This window comes from Misgurnus anguillicaudatus, chromosome 10 (assembly GCF_027580225.2).
Source record: "Misgurnus anguillicaudatus chromosome 10, ASM2758022v2, whole genome shotgun sequence".
NCBI classification, from domain to species: domain Eukaryota; kingdom Metazoa; phylum Chordata; class Actinopteri; order Cypriniformes; family Cobitidae; genus Misgurnus; species Misgurnus anguillicaudatus.
The window spans coordinates 4,464,960-4,483,739 of NC_073346.2; the positions used below are offsets into that span (position 1 = coordinate 4,464,960).

The following is an 18,780-nucleotide window of genomic DNA, read 5'->3' on the forward strand; positions in this document are numbered from 1 at the left end:
GACGAAAAGAACAAAGATTTTTACATATAGATGCCTCGACGGTGCAGAAGCAAATGCAGTCTTTTTTAATTCAAAATATCAGAAACAGAATAAAAAATGCCGAAATGCAAAATGACTACATCTACACTAGACTTTTCTTCAAAAAGCCCATATATTGTTTCCTAAAATCCCAAAGCTTTAAGTGATGTTCTCCAATTAAAATGTGATTAAACGTAAAGAATTTGTCTATATCAGTAATGCATAATTTATATAGTCTTATTGAACTTCTGAAATGGTACATACTCATCTTTTCTTTTCTTTTTTGTTTAATTAGCATGACCTCGCCTCGATTCATTGAGTTTGTCTGTAAACATGATGAAGTCCTAAAGTGTTTCGTCACAAGGTACTGCATATGCTGGACACTTCTTGGTGCTTTCCCTTAATTGCTTAGTACAATTAACTCTTTCCCCGCCATTGACGAGTTGTTTCATCAATTAAGAGAAAACGCTCCCCTGCAAATGACGAGTTTTTCTGGCAATACATGTTTCCGCTATTATCCATTTGGTGGCACTCTTACCCAACTTGTAAAACACTAAAGCATCCATGGATCCAAATGCAATAAATACTCTCTTTATATTTGGATCAATATTCTAAATCTGATGTTTAACAAAAGTCCTTTACAAAAATGCAGTTATCTCATTTTGAAGAAACCTACCCATATTTGAGAGGTGATAAAAACAAATAAAGAGAACAAATAAAGATAGGATGAAACAGGTTATTTCATTTGATATATTGTATGCTTATATATTTAAAGAAGAACATTTTCTGGAAGGCATTTAAATTTTGTGTAAATCATAAAAAATGCTGCCTGGCGGGGAAAGAGTTAAGCAAATATTTGTATCAAAATTTTAGAATGTGTGAATTATCCTTACAACTGTAATAATCAAAAAAAATGTATTGTCTTATTAATTGTCTCATTGGATGTCCTGTATCTCACATCAGACCATCTCTAAATCACTTTGTTTATAGGAATCCCAAAATCATTTTCAACCACTTCCACTTTCTGCTGGAGTGCCCTGAACTCATGTCACGCTTCATGCATATAATCAAAGGACAGGTAAGAGTGATTGGGACTGAAAGAGGTGGAGGGATTAATTGATAAAGTATTACCACATGTTGATCTGGGATGCTTTTACCAAAAGCACTGCTAGCCAACTAACATCACATGTTCTGTCATTATTAACAACGTTCAACGACTTGGTGTTTCCCGAAATCATAGTTCTAACAAACATTCACAAATTGCATTGCAAACTTGTGTGGTTTGAACGACAGCTCTCTAGCTGTGGTTAGAGGCATAGTTCCTAGTATAACATGTAGACTTAGATTGATCATGCTTTGAACAATATAAGCAAACAATATTCAGTGCATTCCATATACATCATTTTAAATATATACAAAGTACATTTCATGTCTTTTAATTTGTAAAAAAAATTAAAGCGCTGTTTTTGAAAACTGTGCATATGCGTAGGAATACGGTCTTCAAGACCCTGAGGAATCCAGTGAATGAGTGACATAAAAGGAGACTTGCGAATGAATGAATTAACCTGATATAAAACAACAGAGAACTAAAATACAATAGCAAAAACTTTAGATGCAATGTACTTTATTTACTGCAATAATCTGGCATTAAAACGATCTGAACAGATTAATTTTACGTGTCATCCTACGTCACACCATCAACAATATTGTTGAACCAACATGGTTCAAATGACAAATGTGTGGTTAAGTTATTGTTTTTGGGAAACAGTCTTGAGTAGGTAGTTAGTTTCTCCAACTACGCATCGTACTATGGTGGTTCAGCAGTGGGTTACGTTGTTATTCAGGAAACACACCCCTGATTAGTTCTTTGATGTGGGCTTTTATACAACCTAGGGTCTCTGAGTGAGTGACACTGAGTAACTTAATTAACTCTGCAGTGTTCGCATACACTTTGTTAGCTCGTCCTTCCTCACCACCCTCGATGAGGAAGCGGCCAAAGGATATGAGCACATTCTTCAGGAGCACATTCTTCATTATGGTGTCTCAGCAAAGCCATTTCTGGTTTTCCTGTCATTATGATGGTTCGACAAAGCCATATTTTGTCCATTATGGTAGTTTGGCAAGGCCATATCTGTTTGTTCTGCCCATTATGGTGGCCCAGTGAGTCTACTTTTGGTTTTCTGCCATTATTGTGGTCCAGTAAAGGCATTTTGGTCTTTGCAGTTGGAGGTAGTTAGATATGTCCTGCGGCAGCCACGGACGTTACACTTGCCTCTGCCTGCCTTCATTTTTGTTGAAGGTCTCAGAGGAAATGAGGCTACAGTTGCTGTCCTCCTCCACCTTGGATGGTGGGGCGTAACTAGGCTGTGACGCCACAATCAGCGCCAGTTTGACAGTGAGAGCAGTTCCCCCCTTGTTTCCTTCTGGGTAAATTTTTTGTGCATGGACACGTTCTGTCCTGCACCACTCTTCCTTTACTTCCCTCTCAGTCATGCAGCAGGGCTTTCCCCCTCTCGTGCCATGGCAGGCAGAGGGTGGTGTCATAACCCCTCGGGGTATGTCTCCACCATCTCGTGCCCCCCAGAGCAGCCCCGAGTACCTTCATTCCTCTCAAGTCCCTGGCGCGGTTTTTGGGGGTGTGGCTTGTGCTGCCCAACCCATCATGGTGGCTCATCAGAACTATTTGGCTTGGCTATGCGATCCAGTTTGCTAGACGCCCACCCAGGTTCAGGGGCGTTCTTTTCTCCTCCATAAGTGGAGATGGCCACAGTTTCTAGGGCAGAAATTGATGTCCTTCTTTTTTCGACAGGCACGATAAGGCCTGTGCTTACGGACAATATGAAGAACGTTTTTGTCAAACTGTACTTCATAGTGCCTAAAAAGGTTGAGGGTTTACGGACGATCCTGGATTTGCGTGTTCTTAACCGAGCACTTTACAGTAGGGTTGTGCTGATAGACGATAGTATCGTGTATCGACGATCTTCAGACATATCGCCAATGCCAGGCTTTCATGGCGATAGTCAAGACGATAGTTGGCGAATGGTTGTTATTATTATCATCATAATTTTATATTAACACCGACAATGCATGCTTTTCCTCACATGAGGGTTTGTGTGCTTCACTTTACGTGGAGAGCTTGTAAAGAGAGAATTCCTTCTTGCACGTACCTGCACTTAATGCGCGCGTCTTGGTCTCCTTCTACCACTAAATCCAGCGCGCCGCGTCATGAGCTGCTGCGCTTTTCTCTGTCTCACGTGCACGCGCTCTCGCGTCTGTCCGCAGTCTAAACATAAACTAAAGTAGTAATCCTTATTTGTTCAGTTTAATGCGTTTCATGCGAGTTGAGGCAAACTTTACTTTTTGTTTAAAATATGACCCGCTGCACATTGGCGCCTCTCTCTCACTCTCGCGTACGTGCAGAGAGCTGCGCTCTGTCCGAAGTCAGATCACCAGGTATTAATCCCGTTTATGATATGCATTTCAATGAGTTGTAGCAACACATCCCTCGTGTTTAATATATGATTGTGTTTAAAATATGATGGCGTTCCGCTGGACCGATGCGTTTAAAAAGGCACCTCATGAGAGCACCACTGCTTGACACGTGTAGTCTTCTGCAACAGCACTAAATAAATGCATTGCATTGTTTGTATGTGCGCGCACGTGTGTGTGCGTGCGCATATTCATGTTTTTACAGTTATCATGATCATGATAGGGTTTTAATGACGCGCTCGCTTTAATGGCATCAGTTTTAAGAAGGTTGCGGTCATGACGGTGTTACGGTCTTGTTTTTTTTTGTCCACCCATCAAGTGACTTGTTATAATGAGTAAAAATTAACAAATTAAAAAAAGAGTAAACTTCTGCCACGCCCCCGATAATATCGTGTATCGCCGATCTCACAGGCTGACGATAGGATGATCTGAAAATAGGGCATATCGCCCAACACTACTTTACAGGCACTCATTAAGAATGCTTATACAGAAGTACATCCTCGCATGTATTCTGCACCAGGATTGGTTTGTGGCCATAGACCTAAAGGACATGTACTTTCATGTCTCAATTCTTTCTTAACAAAGACCTTTCCTGCGGTTTGCTTTCGAAGAGGCGCATTTCAGTACAAGGTCCTCCCCTTTGGTCTGTCCATGTCTCCTCGTGTGTTCATGAAGGTTGCGAAGGCCTTCACATACTTCACTATCTCGACGACTGGCTGATTTTAGCTCACTCTTAGGAACAGTTGTGTGCCCACAGGGACCAAGTGCTCAGACACATTCACTGATTGGGGCTTCGGGTCAACTGGGGAAAAAGCATATACATTACTTGTTCAGACAACATTTTTCAGATACATGACATTCAGGATGCGCTTCTGTCATGTTGATGCATGATGATGACAGATCCGCTCTAATGTGCTGATCATAAACATCAGATTCAATCTCGCAGAGTAGCGGGGCAAAGCACAACATACAGAAAATTTCTCCACAAATAACTGCAATGTTATGTTTCAAACAGAGATGGCGATAGAGGATATGGATTTCAGCTTTGATGTAATTTAACAATTGTCTCATTTGTTTTTATTTTCTAAACAATTTTGGAAGAAACAGTAAAAAAGTAAATGGCAGCAAAGTCAATATTCATAGACATTAATGTTCAATGCATATTTAAATGTATTCACATTAAAAACCAGGCCACAAAAGGGACAATAATGTAAACTGTCAAATACGTATTTAGGTATTTAATATTATAGAAAGACCTTATTATTTAGGTGTTTGGCTACTACTGTAGGTAATGCAGGTTTTCTTAAAAGTTAATACAGAAATGTGATACTTGCAAATGTAATAAAGGTTACAACAATAAAATAAACGTTTAATAGATTTGAGAAAGAAGTGTTTTTTTTAGTTAGGATACTTGCAGATTTTGAAGATATCCTAGTTCAAAAGATCTTACATTCTGCTAAGAAACACCAAATTAAGTATTAATTATTTTGAATTCAAACAACTCTTCAATCTTCATATCCTGGATGTAAATTTGGTTTTGAATTTACTTTTTATTTTTAATTTATCTGATCCAAGTGTTTTTATCTTATGAGTTTTTATCATCTCAGTTTGAGCCCCAGCACTTTAAGCCTCATTACCCCCAAATAACAGTTGTTATTAGAGAATGCAGCGTTTTGTTAATTACAGAATTGAAGCTGTTGAATGTGATTTTATCCCGTGACTTATTTCTCTGTGTGCTCTCTTGAGTTATGCTCAGATTCAATTATCCTCTAAGGCTTCTACATTACGAAACAAAGCCATGCAGATTTTATGTAAATGGATGGTAGTCACTTCTGTCTGCATGTGAACATCGTTTTTGATTATTAGATTTAGTTTGATTATAGTTCAAGCTTAAATACAGTTTGAGTGTGTAAAACTGATGTTATGTGTTAGGATGCTACTGTATCTATATTTGACTTCTTTTCACATTGGTCACTATAGTACTTAAACTGTTTTTGTTTGTCTCTTTTCAGCCATTCAAAGACAGATGCGAGTGGTTTTATGAACATCTTCTGGCCGGACAGCCGGACTCAGATATGGTGCACCGGCCGGTTAACGAGAATGACATTCTTTTGGTTCACAGAGGTAGGGGGAATTTCTAAATTATGGAAGTCAAAAGGTTTCTGCGCTATTTCATAGTTTCCTATTTCACTCATCTATCATCTCCTCTAGACTCATTGTTTCGCAGCAGCTGTGAGGTTGTTTCCAAGTCGTCCAATGAGAAACTGAAGCAAGGAATTGCTGTGCGGTTCCATGGTGAAGAGGGAATGGTTAGTAGTGAACATTTGTCATTCATTATAATCTCAAATAAACCTTTTCTAGACAACAGCCTGGAAAAACCTACATAGTGAAGTCTCACTATGGGTCACAGTGATTCAGAACACAGAAGAAGTGTTGTTAAGCATTATGTGGAGTGGTAACCCTTTGTAACACACAGCAGAAAGAAATAAAATGGCTATAAATATATGGATAAAACACCTATGTTTAATACAGATATAGACCTATAGTTGATAATAACACTTTCTGTCCTATTTCCAGGGCCAGGGTGTCGTCAGAGAGTGGTTTGACATTTTATCGAATGAGATCATCAACCCAGACTATGCACTATTTACACAATCTGCAGACGGTAAATGATATCTTCTGTTATATCCAGTTTAGTTAAAATGGCTAATGTTTGTTATACAGGGGTAATGCATCTTACACGTTCAGAGTATAGAAAAAAATCCATCTGTATGCAAAATATTTGCAGACAATGTTTCCTTCTCTTACACATTAAGAGTGTTTGTATGTTTACACATGCATTTTTTTGGGTGTGTTTGATTCATGTATTTTACAGGTACCACATTTCAACCCAACAGTAATTCTTCAGTCAACCCAGATCATCTGAACTATTTTCGATTTGCTGGTCAAATCCTTGGTCTTGCCCTCTACCATCGCCAGCTTGTGAACATCTACTTCACACGTTCCTTTTACAAGCACATACTGGGTAACAACCCTCACTCATACACTGTAGTCTGACCTCCGAATTCTAGATTTTGAAGGGAATTGCGAAATAAAGACTTAACCAGAATATTAAATCAGAAAATAACATGCATGCTAACATGGTCATTGACAGGAGGGTCTGGATTGTGCATTTTAAAGCTTTTTAATCTTTTCAGGCATTCCAGTGAGTTACAAGGACGTGTCATCTATTGATCCAGAGTATGCTAAAAACCTGCAGTGGATTCTGGACAATGACATCAGTGACCTTGGACTTGAGCTCAGCTTTTCTGTAGAGACAGACGTCTTCGGTACCATGGAGGAAGTCCCTCTCAAACCCGGAGGAACCGCTATTCAGGTCACTCAAGACAACAAGGTGAATATATATTTACTGATCAGTAGAGTCTCAGTTCTCTGTTACATAAAATGTACATATTTGGGAAATGAATATTAGGCTTGTAGGCATGCTCCTGATAGAAAGACTGTATTACTGTATAAGTCTAAGGGCCAAATTTACTAACAGCTTACGCCTTTTTGCATATGCGTTTGTAGGAGTTTCCTTTTCAGATGCAAAATTTGTGCTCGTCAATTAACTGGTATTTGTGCCATTAATTAACTCGGATTTTTGAAAGGTGCATTGGTCATAATGGAAATGTTGTGCCTACCTCTGTTATTTAATATGCGCCTTGCTGAAATTTTCACTGCCATTTAACCTGTTTTGTATATTTGGCCCTTAGTGTGGTAGGCTCTCATATGTAATGGATAATGAACAACCTTGTTATTGCAGAATAAATCCTATCAGGGTGATCAGGACCCTAATGTGAAGTTAAAGTGCTTTGTATCATCCTAAAGGGATTTCAAATAAACTATTTATAGGTCACAAAAAATAATACAGGCAGATATGTAGTTTCTTAGGGGCCAGTCACACCAAAAGCGTTTATGGCAGTTGCAGGCGCCTTTTTTGAATGATATTCTATGGGCAGGGCGCGTTTGCGCGCTGTTTATGCGTGCCGAGCGCCTTGCGGTTTTTTGCCGCCTGCTGTGCACGCGTGTTTGAAGGAGCGCTGAGAGCGGAGAAGCGCCCGACGTCATTTGCGTCTTTCCATTGTCCAATCGAATGAGGGGAGAGGCGGGCCTTACGTTGTGGTGAGGGAAGTTTACAGTTGCTTTGAAGAACCGGACTCCACTCGCTCACTCTCTCCTGCGTGTTTGTGCTCCTCTTATCCTCAAACAAGGTCAGAGCAAGCGCCCTCTTTTTAAAGTTTCTGCTAATATGACAGTTAACAGCAAAAGAGCGTTCACGCTTCACTATTTGATTGACAAGACAGCTGACTCGGTGGTTGCTTAGCAATATGAAAAGCCGCGTCGCACTACTCTTTTATAAAAAAAGGCAGTGCGTCGCGCCTTGAGGTTGCAAGCGTTTAAAGCGCTTTTGGTGTGACTGGCCCCTTAGACTACCAAGAATACCATGGTGTTACGATGGTGTTACTAGTTCAATACTGTGTTAAATGAACTGAAATACAGTTATAGCACAGTAACTGTGCATTGGTGTTAGTCACACTAGTGAAATTTCGTGTGTGTGTGTGTGTGTGTTTCAGGAGGAGTATGTGCAGCTGGTGACCGAGCTGAGGATGACCCGAGCTATTCAACCGCAGATCAATGCTTTCCTGCAAGGCTTTCACACTTTTATCCTCCCCTCACTCATCCAGCTCTTTGATGAATATGAGCTGGTCAGTAGATCTCAGCAAGAAGCTCCTGCTTCTGACTTTTTAGATTCTCTTGTTGAATTTTTCATCTGGTCTTTTTTTCAGTCTGTTGTCTTCCACCCGTGTGATTACGGCATAGGCGATGTGGCTGTTGTACTCCAGCAACATTTAAATAATGATTTATTTATGATTTATTTAAATATGTGTGTGTGTGTGTGTGTGTGTGTGTGTGTGTGTGTGTGTGTGTATATATATATATATACATACACATACATACACACACACACACACACATAAGACATTATATATGTATATAGGAAGGATGCATTCCTTTTATAGTTCAGATCTGTGTGACATTTCTATGATGCACTGAGCATTGCACGTATGATTTGACACATGCCACAGACAGACGGTCATGACAATCCTTCAAAAATCAGTTTCATTAGCCGATCTCCTCATAAGCTGATGAAATTTGCATCTAATCTGTGATCTTTCACATGTTATTTCTCAATCAGTCATTTATTATCTCTGTTTATTGCCAATTGCCTTCTGTTTAACGGATCATTGCAATTGAAATTCTTCTCTCATCATTTTCTCACCATCATTTCACCCAAAACCTTTACAATTATTATGATTTAAAGGGCTCATAAAAAACAATAGCCTGATGACCCGCCCTTACAAAAAATGAACATGGTTTTACTACAGTTAAAAAAACATGGTTATAGTAATCAATACACCAATAACATGGTTACTACTTTTACAAAAAAAACTTGATTAATTTTTGTAAGGGCGAGTTATTTTGTCTTCTAGTTGAGCTACCAAAATGTTTCACAGCCATGCCCGACAGGCCATCTTACATAGTGTAATAATTCAGTAAACTTTAATCGCTCTTTTCTGACCGCCAGCTGACGCTCGTTGGCCGATCAATAAACCGTTAACACAATAAGAATGATATATTATAATTCAATTAAATTAAATTGTACAGCATGAAAGTGCTTGTGGACTATTACAAATATTCTTTTGCAGTAGTTTCATTTTACATACGCTGCGCAAATAGCATCACAAACAACAAACGTTATAACGCACCAGTAGCGCTACTGTGAATGGATCAAATTAATTATTAACAGATTAACAAAACAAATCTAAAACTATAAACAGTTATACATCTAAGTATATACACAGATTTTCAATAACGTTCATAGAAAATGACTTTACAAAAAAGTCAGCCTGTTTGTTTTCTTATTTTTGTTGTTATTGTGAGTGTACACAAATAAAAGTAAACCCTTCAGTCAAAAAAAAACCTTTCCAATGATGTCTTACTCTTAAGTGACAGAGCATTTTAAGTCGTTTCCGATGTTAGAAGGAAAAATTAAAGTGATCGTGCAGCCGCCTGAAGCACAGTTACAGACAACATATAAAGTGGAACTCTAAAATCGTCTGGATGTTTAATTAATTTTATGCAATGTTTTGTTTAATTTACCAGTACTTTACATTATTTCTAAATGTAATATTATAATGCGACTTATCTGTGTTACAACAAATACATATTTCTGTTGTCGAATGTAATTTGATTATTTAATTTATGATTAATGAAAATATTTTTCTTTGATGTTTTGACTCCTATCCCTATCCAATTATCTAAATAAAAATAGCCTTTTAATTTGGGTTAGTTAAATTCATTTCGGATTACTGGGAATTTTGCGCCCCCTGTGATGTTTAAATTTTTTTCTATTAACATTTATGCATTTGGCAGACGCTTCTGTCCAAAGCAATTCAAATTTATGCTACACATTTATTATGTTCATGTGTGTTCTCACAACCTTTGTGCAGGCAAGGCAATGCCTTACCAAGTAAGCTGTCAAGAACACCTGATTTCAGTGTTCAGGTCTGAAAATTTATATGGCACGAGCTGATAGGTGCGTGATCTTGACAGCCAGTTCTTTTCATGGTGTGTGAATGGATCTTGTAATGTGTCAGCGAGTTAGGTGTGAGCTCATGGGCTCATCTTTAGGTCATTCAGCATGAATGCTTCCTATACCTTCATATAAATAACATCACTCATTATGGCCAGTTCAGTATGCTATCTGAATTTAGTTCTGCATTTTTGTATAACGGTGTCTTAACTGCATTGCTTATGCTCATATCGACAGGTATTTTTTTCTAAAACAAACATTGCATTCACTGCAGTACGTTTTTAAGACCATCTGCTTAGGTGGTTGTTAGGGTTGTTTTTCCTCTTCTTTCTGACAGCCTGCTATGTGGCATCCTGTCTTTTGCTATTGGCAGACATCAGCACGTTTCTACTAGTTAAATCTCAGCCAAATTGACTTGGGCACACAAAGCTGTGTCAGGTCATTAGTGTAAATAAACGAAGGGTACGCAAGCTCCAGTTACACATAGTCACTGGTTAAATAAGCTATGTGGGGTTTTTTTTGTCCAGGCACACATTATGAGTCAGAACACCATCTGGTCATTAGCGTTCGACTGTTTGCCTCTGTTACACCTAGCATGGGGTTAGCGTGGCACCAGCTTCGGTACATAGCTAAGTCTTTGCGATAGATCTGCATTGTTGAGGGGATATAACATATCTGTTTGTGCATGTTTCACATGTTCGCACTAGAATGTGTCTTTTGCAAACATAGTCTCACTACTTGTTCCCTTAAGAAAATTAACAATGGTTTATTTGTGATAAAAGTGTAGTAACCATGTGGTAACAATGGTTTTACTACAGTAGCCATAGTTTTTTGGTTTTAACTATTGTTAAACCATGGTTAATTTTGTAAGAGATAAATAAACTCGTCATATTTATCTGAAGTACACATGTGTTTTTGTCACGCACCTTAACTCTTTCCCCACCAGCGTTTTTTAAAAAAAGTTGCCAGCCTGCGCCAGCATTTTTTATGATTTTCACAAAAGTTTAATGCCTTCCAGTAAATGTTTTTCTTTAAATATATAGACAAACAATATATCACATGAAAGAACAGACCCTCTGCTTTAAAAAAAAGTTTCATCCTACCTTCATTGGTTCTCTTTTTATAACCTCTCAATTATGGGTAGGTTTATTCAAAAACACCCAATTTTTAGCAAAAAGCTGAGATAATTCCATTTTTGTGAAGGACTTTTGATAGAGATCAGATGCAGATTGATCTTTAAAACATACACAAGAGTTTTTTCTCTTTCACGTGAGGCGCTTTTTCCGGATTGTATAAGTTGCGGAAGGTATTGTGGAAAACCGAAAATTCTCGTCATTGCCAACACACAGCGCTGTCAGCGGTCTTCATGTAAACAGAAATGAAGAGGTTATAGCTCCATTCATGTAAACGTCTTACTCCTTACTCTGATTATTATAAATAATCGCATTATTGGTGTAAACTTAATCATTGATTCTTACAGATATAAATATTTTTGGTGTCATACAGGTTGGGACAAACATGGGTGTGAGTATCGATAAAACAAACAATTGTAATTCGGTCTATTGGATCATGATAGTGTGCTGTACGAGTGCACAGACAGTGAGAGTATGGCATTAATGGGAATGTTATGTGTGATGTTTGTCTGGGTAGGAGCTGCTGTTGTCAGGTATGCCTGAAATTGACGTAATGGACTGGAAGAGGAACACCGAGTACACTAGTGGATATGACATTCAGGAGCCAGTTATACAGGTACCAGCTCATGCACACACTAATGATGCTACTACGTACTGTAGGGGTAAAAAAATCATAATGGTATTCTCATGTTTATAGAAGAAAGTGATTCACAGAAAGCCACTGTGTCTGAATATAAAGCCATCAGAATGCTCATTCTATATAGTATACTATAGGAATCCTTTTGAAATGGTTTGGGTCCGTTGTTTTTATGCACACTGTTGCTTTTCTTCAGTTCAGTTGTGCTGTTGTTAGAGCCTCACATGTGTTTGTGTTGCAGTGGTTTTGGGAAGTGGTTGAAAATCTTACACAAGAGGAAAGAGTCCTTCTATTACAGTTTGTTACAGGAAGGTACGTATTGTAATTCCTCATGCTGCATGCATGCATTTTAAATGATTGAATATTGTCAAAGTAACCACTTGACCTACTGTATAACCCAGCAAGCAATAGCCATCATTTCACTTTCTTGGTTAACTGTAGAGCCAATACAGTCCGGCTATGAGTCAAAATAAACTTGAATTTGATTACATATTTTAATAAATTAAGATGTATGATAGTCAATCAGGTGGGGGTTATGAGGTGTTTGCTTTTATTTATTTATTGTATATATGTTTGGGCTAGACGTAAATAAAAATTATACTGGCAACCCAGATTTTGTTGTTTTTGCCTGTAATGCTTAAAAACAACAATGGGATACAAAAGAATGGGAGAATAGGGGTAAAAGTAACATTTTTCAAAAAAATGTAATTTTAAAAGATAATGTTTTAAACAGATATATTTTTGCTGTGGTCAGTAAACTCACAAGTGTGATCTATGTGTAATTTTGGTAACACTTTAAAATAAGGTTCATTAGTTAACAAAACTATTTAACACGAACTAATAATGAACTGGACTTAATCAGCATTTATAAATCTTTGTTAATATTAGTTTCAACAAATACTATTACTTTATTAAAATCTTGTTAGCGTTAGTTAATGCACTGTGAACTAACATGAACAAACAATTAAAAGCTTTATTTCTATTAACTAACATTAACAAAGATTAATAAATACTGTAACAAATGTACTATTCGTGGTTTGTTCATGTTAGTTAATGCATTAACTAATGTTAACTAATGAACCTTATCGTAAAGTGTTACCGTAATTTTGAACAAATGTAAAACTGCTTCAGTGTAATTTCACTTTGAACATAAGTAGCGAATTGTTACTTCTGACCCTGTCAGCTGGGACGAAAGTAACACACAGGTGGGTCAAAAGTAACACAACACAGCAATATATTTGTTTGTGTTACACTTGTTTTTAGTAAACGTACATGACTATGAGCTTGTTAATATGTAACTGCAAACATATTTGCCGCTTATGTTCGCAAAAAAATTTTTTTATTACATTTTCCTTTTAAATTTCAGTTTTATCCAATGTTTCAAAAGGAACCCGAGAGTACTTGAATTGTTGAGAATAAAATATTTTTTCAACAGTATGAACACTATAAAAATTTTATTACATTTTTAACATAATGCAGCAGTATAAGCAGCAGGACAAAAGTAACAAGTGTTACTTTTGTACCGACAGGAACTCCTGACATTTAAACCAGATTTACTTTTATTTAAAAAATAATCTAAGGCGGCAAACTTCAGGATGTGTTACAGCACTAAATAACCCATAGATTGATCAGTACTGTAACACATGAAACCAGAAACACAACGTGTTATTAGAAAACAAATTAACGCTTTAGAAGTGTACTTTTCATGGTCAAAAACAGCTTTCTGGACCTGTACACAGGAACGTTGAGTAAATAACCCAATATTTGTTAGCTCTGTCAATGGTTGTGTGCTAAAAATGCTGTCATAGTTTGGAATGCAAATGTAGTCAGGGCGGTTCGGAGAAAATCACTTTGTTACTTTCGTCCCGCGAGCCTTGGTTATCCCCTACTGCATTTATGTCTTATCTTTTTTTGGCCTGATGTTTTCCTTCATTCTGTCAGCTCAAGAGTTCCTCATGGAGGATTTGCTTTTCTTATGGGTGGCAGTGGTTTGCAGAAGTTCACTATCGCTGCTGTGCCCTACACGTCCAACCTACTGCCTACCTGTAGTACCTGGTGAGACCCATCTACAGTGTTATTCAGATCCGAACACTAGAGGGCAATGTGACTCTGCTCATGTTTCTCAGCTGTGAGATATAAAGACAGACCTGCTTTGTAATGTGAAGAAGAAAAATAGAGAGACAGAAAAATAGTGCTGGATAATAGTTTATCTGAGAAGGGAAGCATCACTAATCTGTTTGTTTGTCTGTCTGTGTCTGTTCTCCCAGCATCAATATGCTGAAACTTCCAGAATACCCCAGCAAGGACGTCCTGCGTGATCGCCTGCTGGTCGCACTGCATTGTGGGAGTTACGGCTACACCATGGCATGATGTTGACGTGCGTGTTTACATGGTGTCTGCTCTAAGGACACGTGACGCACATACAAGTCTTTTCAGGGATTATTCAACACTAAAGTATTTTTATTTTAAAGTTTTTATTTTTATTTTGATCAAGCAAATCTTTGGCAAAGACACATCAGTGAACGATTATCATCAGACGCTGGATCTATTGTGTGGGGGTTATCATGAATGTCATATTATATTGCAAATGCACTATAGTAATTATAATATAATTGGTAAATGAACCTCTTAATTTACTTTCCTTTGATATTGCAGTGAAATATGACCCAGATAGATTTTGCGATTCACCCTTAAGCCAATCACTAAAACCAAACGGCCTGTGTTGCTGTACTGCAAAAGACAGTTTTATTTTATATTAATAGATGTACTTCAGGCTATAATATTTGTTATCTCATGCTGTTCAGTTTACATCATGCTTGAATTGTGTGCGTGTGTGTAGGGGGGTGCATGCAAGACACTGACACATTTATAGCCCAAAATCAAAACTGATATTAGAAAGGCAACATATTATTGAAAATTGTTGTGGTGTTATGTTCTTGTGTATATCAGTTTTCTGGTGTATTGCATCATTGTATTGGTCTCTTGTGTGACACTTTATTTGTAGTCTATAAGGTTTTATACTATTCCCATGATTGTTGTGCCATACTTTTTTTTAAGTACTCACATTAAATGTGTTTAGTTATATACTGTACTGTATGGGGCTGTCTGCGTTGTCTGTGAATGCTAAATTGTATATTTTATTTGTTTATGTGCAGATAAGTTATTCTTAAAATTGATCAAAAACATTTTTGGTTGTGCCAAATAATCTTAGAATAAATCATATAGTTTCCTCTTTAAAAAGAAGAGTGTTAATAAAGGATGCTGGTGGCCATTCATTTTGAAAAAGGGAATTCATGTCATTTAGGAATGTGGAATATCACCTTTTAGCATTTGTGTAGTTTAAAGTGAACTCTGTAAAATTATAAGCGTATATTTATATGTATATACATTTATTTATTCTGATCATGATTAGGGATTCATATTTGTTTTTGTATTTGTAATAAGAGTGTACACTGCACAATCCTTTGGGTATTTTCCAGGATGCATCACAATTATTAAAGTATGCATTTTACTACACAGAAAGCTGCCCAGTGTTATGTTTGTGTCTTTTTAATCAATTCTGACAGATGTGTTTGCTTGCACAACAATGGGCAAGGGTCACAGGCTTAGGGTGTCATTAAAATTTTACAAATGCAACAACTCTAAATAATCAGTAGATGATTTGTGTAATGATATTTACACCCTCTACACAGTTTTTTACAGACAGAAACATGGCTTTCATTTATTCTTCTAGGGCTTAGCATCTTAATAGAAGGTGATGCTTAAACTCCACCAAGCACCTTGCAATGTGCCATGCATCGATTTCTTCCCACAATTACCATCGAGCGCACAAGGCCCTCGGCATTTGGCGAAAAGCACTGTTTTGATATCACCTGCTTGCAATGGCAATGCTATTGTAATTGCAAGCTGCTCTCCATGGCAACGCAGCATCCAGAGCTAGAGCGAGTCAGCATGGGGCTCGCCCGAAGCTGGGACAGATGCGAACTAAACATATGTCACCATGACAGCCAAGCAAAAACAAAACTGAGTATGAGAGAGAAGCAGAGGAACCAGAATAAAACAGATGAAATAGAGTTTTATATACAGTTTTGTGAGTGGTCGTATAACGCAATGGAGAAACGGAGCAAATCTAGATGGCACTTCTCATGTCATTGTGCTTTTGTAGAGTATTGCTTTGTCCATACCCTATTGTTTGACTTTAACTCTTGCATCTCATTCCACTGCAATCTGTTCCAGTTCAACTAAAGTTCCAGTCCATGAAATTGGATGGATGGAGAAGGGGTTTGCTCCAAATTGAGATGTTTTCAGCCATCCAGCTTTATCTTTGTCAAACTTCTAATACATTTGTATAGTTATCTTCAGCAGAATTAAAGGAGGTTTATTAAATGTTGAGGGAGTGATCCATTAGCATCAAGAATGCACATATTCTTTTCATGAGTTGTGATGTCAAACAACAGCGGACAGGTAAATAAGTGCCTATTTTTATCAGCATACCTATTTTTTCATAGTAAAAGTTTATTGCATTTAGCATCAGAACTAATCGAGGTAGGTTAAACACAGACCCCTTGAATTGATTAAGGATACACTCTTTTCCATTCCCTTAAGAACATATCCTTTTTCATCTAACATTTTTGTTTTCAAGACAGGAAATTGCAGACTTTGACCGTTCTTTATTAAACTACAGTGGTGAAGAGCTTTAATGGATAAAATTAAGCCCATCACCTGGGCATTGTTGGTTGTAAAGCAATACTAATTACTAGGGCTGACAATCGATTAAAATATTTAATCTAGATTAATCGCATGATTGTCATGAGTTAACTTGCGATTCAATAGAAAATTAATCACACATTTTTATCTGTTCTAAATTTACCTTAATTTAACACTTTTTAAAAGTTTTTAATACTCTTGTCAACATGGGCATAGACAAATATAGATGCTTTAGGAAAATCGATGTTGATTATTAGTGAAACCATACTCAACATAGACCAAAAAAAACATAGACATAATTTAAAGATAGTAGTTTTTTTAAATAACTTGTTTGTCTATTACACGGATGAAAAAAGAAGATAGAAGTAATGGGAACCTGTGTTTTTTCTTTTTCTTTGCACAGAGCATTTAACTTACACCATTCAATTCAATTTTATTTATATAGCGCTTTTCACAATTGTTAATCGTTTCAAAGCAGCTTTCCATGAGTAGATGTAGGGGAAAATACAGAAAATCACTAGATAATATAAGAAGTAGAATATAGCGGCTAAGAATAAACCGTACAAGCGTGCGTAGTAATAATGTAACGTATACAGTAAAGTGCTAAGTTAAGCCAAAGTTGGCTGACTCTCCCGGGGACGAAAAAACCCCTAGGAGAAAACCCAGTGGGAAAAACTCCTAGAAAGACAAAAACCCTTGGGAGAGATTAATATATATTTATATATACAAACACGGTAGGGATAGGAAGCTGGTAAGCGGATTAAACTGGTTCAGCTGGTGGTCGTTGGTCGGGCATCGGCTGGGCATCACGTTGAAGGACAGCCAGTAGATCAGTGGTGCGATGACCTTCACAGCAACAGGAACTGGATCTATTTGTCTTATTGTCCTCGGTCGAGGACAAGACAGGGAGTGAAAAACAGAATTCTATTAGCGTAGGCCGTTTGCATGTAATGCAAGTGTCATACAGTAATGTGGTTTAAAATCCGCTCGGTTCCATACAGGCTACCTATTGCGGCAATAGTATATTACCCATATGAGGTATGTGAGTGCTTGGTTCTAGACAAACTAACTATTGCGGGATAAGTACATTTACTGGATATTTCATGTGAATGCTTTGTTAAAGAAGAATGTCTTAAGTTTAGCTTTAAATTGATCGACTGTGTCTGAAACTTGAACATTATTTGGTAAATCATTCCAGAGCTAAGGGGCTAAGTAGGAAAAGGATCTACCACTTTTAGACACTTTTAAAATTCTAGGGATAATTAAGTGGCCAGAATTTTGTGATCGCAGTTTACGTGGTGGATTGTGTTCTGATAGTAATTCTTTAATATACGAGGGTGCTCAGCCATTTAAGGCTTTGTAGGTGATTAGTGATATTTTAAATTAGCCAGTGTGAAGATGCCAGAATTGGACTAATGTGGTCATACTTGTCAGATCGAGTAAGCACTCTTGCGGCGACGTTTTGACCAGCTGTAGCTTGTTTACCTGATTTGCGTGATATCCCCCGAGTAAAGAGTTACAATAGTCTACTCTAGAGGTCATAAAAGCATGGATAAGCTTTTCTGCACATGATGCAGACAGCATATGGGGTATTTTTGAGATATTTCTAAGATGGAAGAATGCTGTGTGGCAGACGCCGGAGACATGACTATCGAAAGATAGATTGCTGTCGAACATTACGTCTAAGTTCTTAACCGTGGAAGATAGCACCACCGTGCAGCCATCTATGGGCAACTTGTAATCTGACATATTATGTTTGGAGCGATTTGGTTCAATAATAAGTATCTCTGTCTTATTGGAGTTTAGCATAAGAAAGTTATGTGCTAGTCCCTAATATCACTAATGCAGTCTGTTAGCTTAGCAAACTTGTGGGTTTCGCTAAGATGTGACGAGATGTAAAGCTGGGTGTCATCCGCATAGCAGTGAAAACTTATGTTATGTTTCCTGATAATGTCTCCTAGAGGTAACATATATTACGAGAATAGGATAGGGCCTAAAACTGATCCCTGTGGTACGCCGTATTTAACGGGGGAGTGATATGACTCTTCCTCATTTACATAAACAAAGTGATATCGATTGGTTAGATACAATCTAAACCAGGCTAACGCCTGACCACTGATGCCAACATAGTTTTCTAGTCTATTGAGTAAGATTCTGTG

The 18,780-nt window shown here is 37.5% G+C and overlaps 1 protein-coding gene across 1 annotated transcript in view; it reads left to right on the forward strand.

The window, feature by feature from the left end:
* Positions 1 to 15,436, forward strand: part of hace1 (HECT domain and ankyrin repeat containing E3 ubiquitin protein ligase 1) — a 36,197-nt gene extending 20,761 nt beyond the window's left edge. Inside the window, exons 13-24 of the mRNA XM_055210535.2 lie at positions 314 to 382; positions 1,009 to 1,096; positions 5,520 to 5,631; positions 5,719 to 5,816; positions 6,085 to 6,172; positions 6,383 to 6,532; positions 6,705 to 6,901; positions 8,124 to 8,255; positions 11,795 to 11,893; positions 12,156 to 12,226; positions 13,856 to 13,969; positions 14,182 to 15,436. Coding sequence (XP_055066510.1) covers positions 314 to 382; positions 1,009 to 1,096; positions 5,520 to 5,631; positions 5,719 to 5,816; positions 6,085 to 6,172; positions 6,383 to 6,532; positions 6,705 to 6,901; positions 8,124 to 8,255; positions 11,795 to 11,893; positions 12,156 to 12,226; positions 13,856 to 13,969; positions 14,182 to 14,284 — 1,321 coding nt within the window. The 3' untranslated portion in view covers positions 14,285 to 15,436. The remainder of the gene's footprint in view (positions 1 to 313; positions 383 to 1,008; positions 1,097 to 5,519; positions 5,632 to 5,718; positions 5,817 to 6,084; positions 6,173 to 6,382; positions 6,533 to 6,704; positions 6,902 to 8,123; positions 8,256 to 11,794; positions 11,894 to 12,155; positions 12,227 to 13,855; positions 13,970 to 14,181) is intronic.
* Positions 15,437 to 18,780: the final 3,344 nt, after the last annotated feature.